Source organism: Sapajus apella, unplaced genomic scaffold, assembly GCF_009761245.1.
Source record: "Sapajus apella isolate SASKATOON/1434 unplaced genomic scaffold, GSC_monkey_1.0 scaffold134, whole genome shotgun sequence".
In the NCBI taxonomy this organism is placed as follows: domain Eukaryota; kingdom Metazoa; phylum Chordata; class Mammalia; order Primates; family Cebidae; genus Sapajus; species Sapajus apella.
Genome location: NW_022437074.1, coordinates 3745332 through 3757691, shown reverse-complemented (window position 1 = coordinate 3757691; position 12360 = coordinate 3745332). Strand labels below are relative to the sequence as shown.

The 12360-nt window shown below is 39.4% G+C and overlaps 1 protein-coding gene across 2 annotated transcripts in view; it reads left to right on the top strand.

Annotated features, from left to right (window-relative positions):
- The window catches only part of SEPTIN10 (septin 10), a 75705-nt gene that overhangs the window by 23373 nt on the left and 39972 nt on the right, over nt 1-12360 (top strand). For both annotated transcript variants that reach the window (XM_032263008.1, XM_032263007.1), the window contains exons 2-4: nt 3546-3614; nt 10683-10800; nt 11199-11394. In XM_032263008.1, the coding sequence (XP_032118899.1) occupies nt 3546-3614; nt 10683-10800; nt 11199-11394 (383 nt within the window). The remainder of the gene's footprint in view (nt 1-3545; nt 3615-10682; nt 10801-11198; nt 11395-12360) is intronic.

The window sequence follows — 12360 nt, the reverse complement described above, 5'->3', positions numbered from 1 at the left end:
CTAAGCAGCATTTCACCAGAACTCATCATTGCCATCATTATATTAAAAACTAAAAACTTTCTTGCCAGTCATTTTTTAAGTTTGATTTTGAGCCAGGTGTGTTGGTGCATGCCTGTAGTCCCAGCTATTTGGGAGACTGAGGTGGGAGGATCACCTGAGCCCAGGAGGTGGAGGCTGTAGTGAGCTGTGATTGCACCACCACACTCCAGCTTAAGCAATAGGAGACCTTGTCTCTAAAATAAAATAAAAGTTTAATTTTCCTTAAAGTTCTGTACTTGGCAAGTCAAAATAATACAGCCTCAGTGAATTATATGTGTGGTGCATTACTTGTAGTAGACACAGATGCTCAGAGGCGATCAGGTAGTATGTTAGCTCCAGAATTAATGACAAGTATGGAATGTTCTACCTTCCTACTCAGCATATATAATGCAGGGCTCTGAAGAGGGCCCCTAGCCAGACATTTTCAGTGACACTTCTTAACCTTTACCAGAAAGTCAGACTCTAAATGGACATTTCTGGTTTACTCAATCTGTCACTAAGGTATTGTCCCGAATCTGTTCCTTTTAACATCATTTATAACTTTGCAGCTGAGATCAGTGAATGCTTTTCTTCCATCAATTTTTTTTTTTAAAGACAGAGTCTTACTCTGTTGCCCAAGCTGGAATGTAGTGACGAGATCTCAGCTCACTGTCACCTATGGCTCCCAGGTTCAAGCGATTCTTTTGCCTTAGTCTCCCAAATAGCCGGGACTATATGCGCATGCTACCACAACTGGCTAATTTTTGTATTTTTAGTAGAGAATGGGTTTTACCATATTGGCCAGGCTGGTCTTGAACTCCTGACCTCGTGATCTGCGTGCCTCAGTCTCCCAAAGTGTTGGGATTACAGGCCTGAGCCACTGTGCCTGGCCTCCATCAAATTCTTAGACTTACTGTTTACTTTCTCCAGGTGTGAAATTCTGTCTTCTGGTGCTTAGGGATTTTTTTTCTCCCTACCTTAAATGTCTCATCTAGATATGTACCTCTTTCCTGACTCAGTTCAAAGTCATTTTTTTTTTTTTGAGATGGAGTCTTGCTCTGTCTCCCAGGCAGGAGTTCAGTGGTGTGATCTCAGCTCACTGCAACCTTCACCTCCCAGGTTCAAGCAATTCTTCTGCCTCAGCCTCCAGCATAGTTGGGATTACAGGCATCCGTCACCTTGCCAGGCTAATTTTTGTATTTTAGGAAAGATGGGTTCACCATATTAGCCATGCTGGTCTTGAACTCCTGACCTCGTGATCCGCCCGCCTCAGTCTCCCAAAGTGCTGGGATTACAGGCGTGAGCCACGGCACCTGGCTCAAAGTTATTTTCTTCTTTCACTCTTGCATTCAGTGATCTCTCTTCAAATTTCTATAACCACGACTATTTGTTTCCAGGGGCTTTCACTTTGTTTCTGTCCTGCAGAGTAGAGGGACCTGATACTGCTTTTGCACCACATGGTGACTGAGACAGGGGCTTTTCTAAGTGAAGTATATGTGTAGTTAAAAGCTAAAACCTGAGGCCGGGAATTAAAATCAGGCTAGTCTCTGATATGCTTTGTATCATTCATACTTCTCACTTTTCAGGTTGTGAAAATACAGCCAGGACCATGATATCCCTCACTGAGCTTTTGTGTGCTTTTAAATAGGAGTATTTTCCAACTGACAAACATCATTTTGTGTTGGCAAAATTTAGGATTTGAAAACATGTTGGCTGAGCACGGTGGCTCATGCCTGTAATCCCAATACTTTGGAGGCCGAGCTGGGAGAATCACTTGAGGTCAGGAGTTTGAGACCAACCTGGCTAACATGGTGAAACCCCATCTCTACTAAAACTACAAAAATAAGCTAGGCATGGTGGTGCATGCCCGTAATCCCAGCTGCTTGGGAGGCTGAGGCAGAAGGATTGCTTGAACCCAAGAGGCAGAGGTTACAGTGGCTGAGATTGCACAACTGCACTCCAGCCTGGGTGACAGCGAGATTCTGTCTCAAAAAAAGAAAAAGAAAAAAGAAAACACTATTATGTGGAGTGTTCAGTCACAAGGTCAGCCTATTTTATCAAAGTGTACCAGCAGAAGATTATTGTTAGCATATATAAAATGCAGTCACAATGTATACTGTTTTATCTGTGTGGGATTCATTCACTGTGTGTCTGTGTCTGTGTCTGTGTGTGTGTGTGTGTGTGTGCGTGTGCCCACACACAATCAGGGCAAGGTGGTGGGAGCACCCAAGTTCTGTCTTTTATTGCAGTGCCATTTGTTGCAGCATGGTTCATTGTAATTACAGATGATAGGACAGTCTCAAAGAAGAGCATCCGTATATACCACATTACGGTATACAGAGGAGAACACTATGCTGTAGAAAGAATGAGGTAGCTCTAAATAATACTTCGAAACAGTCTCCAGGAGAGATTCAGCGAAAAAGAAAAACAGCACAGAGCAGTAGACAGCTACCATTTATATAAACAAAGGATGCCTGCTTAGACATGCATGGTCTCTCTCTGGAAGGATGCCTAAGGGTCTGATGCCTCTCGGAAAGAGAGCTGAGCTACTAGGGAATCAAGGGAGCTGACTAGGGAATCAAGAGTGTATTCTCATTGACACCATTTGCAATTTTTCTTACTGCATTCATAGTAGTAGTACTTTTTAAAAAATGTCACATTTCCTTAGTATCTTGTGCTATATTCAGAAGTAGGATAGCAGTGCCTTGAAATTAATACAGTTTCTCTTGTACCTCTCTTTCCTCATTCTGTACTGTTGTGAACAGTGAATATCCATTTGGTTTATAATTTGAGGCAGTAGAAGGAACACCAGCTTGGCAGTCAAATCAGACCTGTGTCTAAATCCTGCTGGCTTGTATGATTTTGGGTAAATTACTCAACCTTTGAGAATCCGAATTCTTTCATCTAGGCTATGAGAATGATAATATGTATAGCTCAGATGTATTGTAAGGATTATATAAGAAAATGAACTAACGAGCTAGCATAGTGATATGGACATGTAATGAGTTCTATAAATGATTATTTTTATTTTAATTGGTGACTAAGGTACTTGTTCAAATTATAAAATCTTTGCTTTCCCCACCACTCTGCAATTGTAGCATTCTTGACATTTATATTTCCCCTGCCACGCTGCAGTGGAACATACCTAATTTTGAGGGACTTCTTGGCTCTTAGAGTGTCTTTAAAAATGAAATAGCTTATTTTCCGTTTTTAATCCTGTAAAGCAACTTAAGTAAAAATAAAGTTCTTTGTCTCCCTACTTGTAAATGGTAGTTTACTAATTTCTTACAATTTTTTTGTGTGTAAGTATATTACTGCATGTGTTGAATATTGTATGTTACTTATGTAGATACCTATCCATTAAGAAAGCCACAATTTCAAACGCAATTCAATAGTGTAGACTACAAGTCAAAACTTGGTGATAACAACAATATTATAACACCTTATTCATGTAAATATATTATTTAAATAATGCTTTTTTCGGGTAATGTTTCTGTTTCCTTTTAAGCCTTTGTATTCCTTTTCAGCTCTTTCAGTCTCACATGGCAACGAAAACAACTTGTGTGTCTTCACAAGGATCTGATGATGAACAGAGAGTGAGTATGTCTTTAAATAGATACCACATTGTACTCTAAATGCTTCTATGATTTTAAAATAACTGTTTGGAGTGTTCATAGATTCTTGTGATAAAGACTTCTGTTTGTACTTATTGTGAACGTGAATTAATTTTTCTGTTGATTCAAGTGAAAAGTCAATGATTGATTGAATAAGTGAGTATCCGTAATCTGACATTAAGGAAATATTTTTGTTTCTTTTCTGTTTTTTTTTTTTTTTTTTTTTTTGAGACAGAGTCTTGCTCTGTTGCCCAGGCCAGAGCACAGCAGCGTGATGTTGGCTCACTGCAACCTCCGTCTCCCAGGTTCAAGCGATTCTCCTGCCTCCTGAGTAGCTGGTATTACAGGTGCCTACCACCATGCCCGGCTAATTGGTTTTTTTCTTTTTTTTTTTTTTGATTTTTTGTAGAGATGGGGTTTTACCATGTTGGCCAGGCTTGTTTTAAACTCCTGACCTCCAGTGATCTGCCCACCTCAGCCTACCAAAGTGCAAGGTTTACAGGCGTGAGTCACTGTGCCTGGCCTTGTTTCTTTTTTCATTTGTTGTTTGTTTTTGTGTTTTTTAGACAGAGTGTTGCTATGTTGCCCAGGCTGGAATGTAATGGTGTGATCTTAGCTTACTGCAACCTATGCCCCCCAGGTTTAAGCAATTCTCATGCCTCAGCCTCCCAAGTAGTTGGGATTCTAGGCGTGCATCACCACACCTGACTAATTTTTGTATTTTTAGTAGAGGCAGGGTTTCTCCATGTTGGCTAGGCTGGTCTGGAACTCCTGGCCTCAAGTGATCTGTCTGCTTTGGCCTCCCAAAGTGCTAGGATGCCTGGCCGTGATTTGTTGTTTGAGCACTCCGCAGAATGTGGTGGGTGCATAGAACTTCTGTGAATGGCAGAGTTTAGGGAGCCCTTGGGTGGTCCTGTCAGAAGCCTCCCTGATGCAAGATTAGACCTGATGCTTATAAGGGCCTACAGGGATGACTTTGGTAATTTATACTGAAATTTGTGTTTAAAAAGAGGAAGTAAATGTAATTTGGTGAAAGAGATGAGTTTTAAACTTTAATTAGAAAGGAAATTACAAAGACAAACATGGGTAATTCATTAAGTTGTTTGTTTGTTTTTTTTTGAGACAGAGTCTCCTTCTGTTGCCCAGGCTGGAGTGCAGTCGTGCAGTCTCGGCTCATCCAACCTCTACCTCCCAGTTCAAGCAATTCTCGTGCCTCAGCCTCCTGAATAGCCATGATCATAGGCATGTGCCACCACACTCGGCTAACTTTTGTATTGTTATCAGAGACTGGGTCTTGCTCATGTTGGACAGGCTGATCTTGAACTTCTGACCTCAAGTGATCCACCTGCCTCAGCCTCCCAAAGCACTGGGATTACAGGGGTGAGCCACCATGCCTGGCCAGTAATTCAATAAGATTAAATAATTTCCTTTAGTTCTGTGCTCCAATAACTGTAGTCTCTCTTCTTGTTTTTCCCCCTTTCTCGTTATATCAATGATGTTGATAAATTTTAATTTGACAAACTACCCTTCTTTTAATGTTTTTCTCTCACTGATACTAACAGTCTATTCCATCTTCCTCATAGACTTTTTGAATTGTGTTTAATCCTCCAGAGACTACTGTCGGAGTCACTAGTAATCTTCAGTGACAAGTCCATCCAGTGGCTATTGCTTAGTTTCTTTTTCCCTGGCCCCTCTTCTGTGTTACATCATGGGGAACACACACTCATTTTTGAGATCCTTCTTTTTTCCAGTTACATTAAAATCCTGTCATTGTAGAACTATAAGGGATCCTAGAGGCCATTTAGTTCAACTTTTATGTGATAAGCATATGCCTATCAGATAACAGCTTTAACAAGTTATGAAATTCTTATCATCTTGAATACTTGCATGAGGAGGATGCCTAGTGCTTCTTCACGATCTTTAAAAAAAAAAAAAAAGAAGATAACATGCCTACATGACTAAAAAGAATTCAAATGGCACAAAAGAGAATATAGTATACTAGTTTTCTGTTGCTTCATGACAATTCGTCACAAATTTAGCTGCTTAAAACAGCATCTGCTTGTTAGCTCGCAATTCTGTAGGTCGAAGTTCGGGCATGGCCCATCTGCCGTCTCTGCTCTGGATTTCATGCTCAAGGAGTCAGCTGCTGGATTCTTATCTGGAGGCTTTCCTTCCATACTCTTTCCAGTTGTTGGCAGACTTCAGTTCCCTGCTGGCTGGGGGTTGTCAGCTCCTAGAAACCACTCCGTTCTGAAAGCCAGCAAGGGAGAACTGGCAGGGGTAGTTCCCTTCATGCTTCAGGTCTTTGACAGGGAAGTGCCTAGGCCCTGTTACGGATTTACCTCATGGCTGGGCGTGGTGGCCCACACCTGTAATCCTAGCTGTTTGGGAGGCCAAAGCGAGTGGATCACCTGAGGTCAAGAGTTTGAGACTAGCCTGGCCAACATGGTGAAACCTTGTCTCTACTAAAAATACAAAAATTAGTTGGGCATGGTGGTGTGTGCCTGTAATCTCAGCTACTTGAGAGGCTGAGGCAGAAGAATCGCTTGAACACAGGAGGTGGAGGTTGAGTGAGTCAAGACCACACATTGCACTCCAGTCTGGGCAACAGAGCAAAAACTCTCTCAAAAAAAAAAAAGGATTTACCTCATTGTGGGGTCAGGCCCACCCAGGATAGTTTGCATTTCTAAGGTTGACTGGTTTGGACCTTAATCACATCTGTAAAATCTCTTCTCAGCGACACCTAGGTTAGCATTTGATTGAAATAAGTGGGACAAAGTTCATGTGTACCAGGGGCATCAGTGTTAGGGGCCGCCTCAGAATTCTGCCCACTATATACAGTAAAAAGCAATTCCCTCTCACCCCAACCTGTAAGTCCACTGCTAACTGGTAACCACTCTCAATAGTCTGTCATTACTCTTTTTTTGCATCTGCATTTATATATATGTAAGAATATATGATTATGTAAAAAATGCACATAATACATATTTTTAAAAACTCAAATCCCAGTAAATAAATCACTATTGGGATACCTAGCTAGTCATCCATGTTGTAACATGTATCAGTAGTTTAGTATACTACAATTTGTGTGTCTGTTCACCACTTGTTTGATATTTGGGATGGTTCCAGTTTTTGATCATTGGGAATAAAACTGCTGTGAACATTGATGTATAAGTTCTTGTGTGGATATATGTTTTTATCATTTTGGATACCTCCCAAGGGGGGTTTTTTTGGCTGTGTAGTAATATGTGTTTAATTTCATAAGAAACTGCTTTCCAAAGCAACTGTACCATTTTGCATTCAGACTAGCAAATTTATCAGCATTCCAGTTGTTCTTCATTCAGTGTTATCTTTTAGTTTTAATTTACATTTTCTTGATAACTAATTTCCTTTTATTCGGTTTTGTTTGTTTGTTTGTTTGTTTGAGATGGAGTCTTGGTCTATCACCAGGCTGGAGTGCAATGGCACGATCTCAGCTCACTGTACCCTCTGCCTCCTGGGAATCAAGCGATTCTCCTGCCTCATCCTCTGAAGTAGCTGGGTTTACAGGTGCTCACCACCACACCAGCTAATTTTTTGTATTTTTAGTACAGACAGAGTTTCACCGTATTAGCCAGGATGGTCTTGATTTCCTGACCTTGTGATCTGCCCATCTCGTCCTCCCAAAGTGCTGGGATTATAGGCGTGAGCCACTGCACCTGGCCCTGATAACTAATTTTCTGTATGTGCCATTGTCCTTTCATTTTTTCCTTTCCTACTTCCTTTTGGATTAATAGAGAATTTTTATAACTCCATTTCATTTCTGCTTTTGGCTGATTAGCTATACCTCTTTGGTTTTAATTTTTTTTTTATAGTAATTGAACTAGGCTTTAACTTTTCACACCCAACCTTCAATAATATAACACTTTAGCCTGGCGTGGTCGCTCACCTCTGTAATCCTAGCACTTTATGAAGCTGAGGTGGGTGGATCTCCTGAGGTTAGGAGTTTGAGACGAGCTTAGCCAACATGGTGAAACCCTGTCTCTACTAAACATTTATAAAAATTAGCCATGTGTGGTGGTGGGTGCCTATTATCCCAGCTACTCAAGATAGTGAGGCAGGAGTATCCCTTCAGCCTGTGGGGCAGAGGTTGCAGTGAGCCAAGATCATACCACTTCATTCTAGCCTGGGTGACAGAGTGGAACTCAGTCTCAAAAAAAAAAAAAAAAAGTTATATATATATATATTTTATTCCTCCGGTCCCCCTCCTGTATTTTGTGTTTCTTATACATTTTACTTGTGCATGTAACCTGTAATACATTGTTTTTGTTATTGCTTTAAACATTTATATTTTCAAGAAGTTAAAACTCTTTCACCTTTACCTACATATTTACCTTTCTGATGATCTTCATTCCATTTTGTAGATCTGTTGTCATTTTCCTTTCTCTTGAAGAACTTTTAACATTTCTTATACTGTACACCAACTGGCAGTGGATTTTCTCAGATTTTGTTTGTCTGAAGATGTCTTCATTTTGCCTTCATTTTTGAAGGATGTTTTCATTGGCTATAGAATTCTAGGTTGTCTTTTTTTTCTTTTGGCATTTTATAGGTGTCATTGTTTTGCCTTATGGTTTGCATTGTCTCTTAAGCAAAATCTGTAGTCACGTTCTATTTGTTTTACTTGTGTGTAAAGTGTCTTTCCCACTCCTGGGTGTGCTAAAGTTCTCTTGTTGTTTTATTGCCCAGGCTGGAGTGCAGTGGTTCAATCTCGGCTCACTACAAGGTCCACCTCCTGAGTTTAAGTGGTCCTCCCACCTCAGCCTCCTGAGTAGCTGGGATTATAAGTGCTACCACACCCAGCTAATTTTTTTTTTTTTTTGAGACAGAGTGTCACTCTGTCACCGAGGCTGGAGTGCAGTGGCGTGATCTCGGCTCACTGCAACCTCTGCTTCCCGGGTTCGAGCAATTCTGTGTCTTGGCCTCCCAAGTAGCTGGCATTACATGCACACCCCACCACACCTGGCTAATTTTTGTATTTTTAGTAGAGACGGGATTTCACCATCTTGGCCAGGCTTGTCTTGAACTCCTGACCTCATGATCCACCTGCCTTGGCCTCCCAAATGCTGGTATTACGGGGGCGAGCCGCCTCGCCTGGCCTAATTCTTGTATTTTTAGTAGGGACGTGGTTTTGCCATGTTGGCCAGGCTGGTCTCAAACTCCTGACCTCAAGTGATCTTGCCCACTTTGGCCTCCCAAAATGCTGGGATTACAGGCATGAGCCACCGTGTGTGGCCTAAAGTTTTCATTAGCTTTGTTTTTAAGCAGTTTGTTGTGGTGTCCCTAGATGTGGGTTCCTTTGAGTATTTCCTATTTGTAGTTTGCTGAAATTCTTGTATCTCTGAGTTCAAGTTTAGAAAATTAGAAACTTTTCAGTCACTATTACTTAGATTTTTTTCCCCCTCCTCCCTACCCTGCACTTTCACCTTGTCTCCTGTTTCTCTAACTTTTCTTCTGGTGTTCCAATTACTGGTATGTTAGATCATTTAATACTCTCCTACAAGTTTTTAAGGCTCTGTCATAGTTTTATCTTTTCTCTCTCTGTGAGATTTTTAGCTTGGATAATAGCTATTGAACAAATCTTTCTTTCATTATTTGATCTGCTGTTAATACTAAATACATTTTTTTACTTCAGATGTTGCCTTTTTACATGCTAGAAATTTTGTTTGCTGCTTTTTGTTTTTGTGAGCTCTAAATCTTTCTGTAATTCCCCATCATGCCACCCATTATATCCATCTTTTTCCTGTAGATTATTTAGCGTATTTGTTAGCATTATTTAAAGTTCTTACCCGCTAATTAAACATCTGGTTCATTGTGGATCTCTTTCTGCTGACTTTTTTTCTTGACTATGTATCACATTTTTCTGTCATAAATTTTAATTGTACAGTAAATACTGTAGAGATGCCAGATTCTGTTTTCTTCTGCAGAGTGTTTAGCTTTGTTCTAACAGGCAATTAAATTGCTGACTGATCACATTGATCATTCATGTTGAGCCTTGTTACAGGCTTTGTTAAGGCAGGTCTGCTTCACCTGTGCTTTCAGTACTGGGAGCCTTTCTGATTGCTGGGTTATGGACCTTACTCCTAAAATGTGGCCCATCTAGGGTTTCAGTAGAAGGCCTAGGGTGTTTACAGGAGACCCTTTAACTTACAGACTTAAAATTTAAGCTCTGTCCATCCCCCCAAGATGGCACTTGATAACTCTGCTTAGCTCCGCCCAATTCCCATTTTCCCCTTTCTGAGATCTTTGTATTCCCTCTATATGTGTGCAGTTTTGCCATCAGCCATGCATTTGAGGGGAATGCGTTTATAGATTTTGGACTCCCTTCTTTCTGGAATTCTCTCCCTCAATTTCCAGCCAATCTGCCTGTCCCAGTTTCCAACTGACAACTTAACCCATTAAGACTATAACTTCCCTCCTGAGTTCTAGGAAAAGCTAGATAAACTCATCTCACCTGGTAAGTTTCCTTCCCTCAAGTCTTATTTTGTCCAGTGTCTATCTGCCTTGGTTACACTTGAGTGACTTTAAAGGGTTGCTTGTAATTGTCATCAGTAGGTGGGTAAATTTGACCTAAGTTACTCTCCCATTACTGGGAGCTGAACCTGTGTCTGTACTTTTGTTTTGTACTTTTTTTTCCACTTGACATTTTAATGTAAGAATTTTCTAAGTTATCGAAAATTTATCATAAACAAATGGACCTTAACTTTCCATTTTGTGTGAGTATGCTATAGTTGGATGTTTTCCTACTTTGGAAATAAAATGTTTTAATGTTACATGTAGTGCTAGACTCTCATTGTATGAAGGGGATAAGAAATGTGTGTTTTGAGGATCTGGACACAGGTTTCTTTTCCTGAAAATTTTCTTAGTCACTTGTATCTTAGGTAAGGTATAATGATTATAAAATTTTTCATTCCTTTGATATATTTATCCTTTCAAGTGTGCCTACATCCTATTTAAGTCAAAGTTTTTAAAAAATTATTATTACTGCTGTTTTTGTTTTTATTTTTCCTTCAGAAAAGAGAAAACATTCGTTCCTTGACTATGTCTGGCCATGTTGGTTTTGAGAGTTTGCCTGATCAGCTGGTGAACAGATCCATTCAGCAAGGTTTCTGCTTTAATATTCTCTGCGTGGGTATGTGCCATCTATACTTCCTCTAAGTTGTTCCTTCATATTCCTTGTGCCCACTTCATTCTTGCCATGAGCAGAACAATGCTTATGTTATTAATCTGAAATCATAATCCCAGGTGTTCTCCTCAGTTGTTTAGATTCTGTTAATTTTGTTTTTCTTATCTTTAAACTTTTGGCTTGTTCTGTAAACATTTCAGTGTTGTTGTCAGAGTTCTGAGTAGCTTAGACACTTGCTCTATGCTCTGCCAATAACTAGAGGGAACAGCATTAGCATGTATTTCTTTCATGCATACCCTGGCCTTTGAAATATTTGGTGTCTTTGAAACCACTCTAGGTGTTTACAGTTGTATTTCTTCTCAATCATTCATGCTGCCATAAAGAGGTACCTTTGTTTGTTTCAGGGGAAACTGGAATTGGAAAATCAACACTGATTGACACATTGTTTAATACTAATTTTGAAGACCATGAATCCTCACATTTTTGCCCAAATGTTAAACTTAAAGCTCAGACATATGAACTCCAGGAAAGTAATGTTCGATTGAAATTGACCATTGTGAATACAGTGGGATTTGGTGACCAAATAAATAAAGAAGAGAGGTATGTGTTTTCTTCCTGTAATAAAACAAGTTTTTCTTACTTCAAGACATTTGCCTTATAGCCCCATGAACTATGATTTGATTTTCTTCTATGGTAGTCTATACTTTTCCTTCCACACATTAATTTTAAAAAATAAAATAATTCAGCAACATTTTGTTCTTATTAGCACATTGACATTTTTCTATCCATCTGTCTAATTTATTTAGAATAATTTGAATCACATTATTAAAATGCGTGTTTCAGCAAAAGGAGCTTTAATTATTTCCTGACATGCAAATTCAGTGTATATTAATTATACTAATTTTCAGGGAGGGCTTAGCCCCTTGAAGAAAAAAAATACAAGACACATAAGAGCAAATATATGTATATAATGGCCAAATGCGTGATGCGCAAATTTTTTGTAAAATTCTAATCAAAATTGCCAGTTACATTATTAATCATTGCAGAAAAGTTTTGATAGTGAAATTTTAATTTACATTTTACCTTATGTCTCTATTTCTTGTTAATATTTCTCCTAAGATTGAGTAGAGATTCTATATCAAATTTAAACTATGAAAGGGGGGAAAGGATTGGTAAAGCAATAACTTTTTGTTCATTTTCCTTTTTGAAATGTATTTTCATTTTTGTAAGTACTTTTTTATTTCTTAAAAATAATTTCAACTTTTGTTTTAGATTTGGGGTACATTTGCAGGCTTGTTACATGGGTGTATTGTGTGATGCTGAGGTTTGAGGTACAAGTGATCCGATTACCCAGGTATTGACCATGGTACCAATAGTTAGCTTTTCGGCCTTTACCCTGCTTCTCGCTTCCTACTCTAGTAGTCCCCATTGTCTGTTGTTGCCGTCTTTATATCTATGTGTACCCAATGTTTTGTTCTTGCGTAAATATGTTTAGGATAATGGCCTCCAGCTTCATCCATGTTGCTGCAAAAGACATGATTTTGTTCCTTTTTTCTTCTCGAGGTG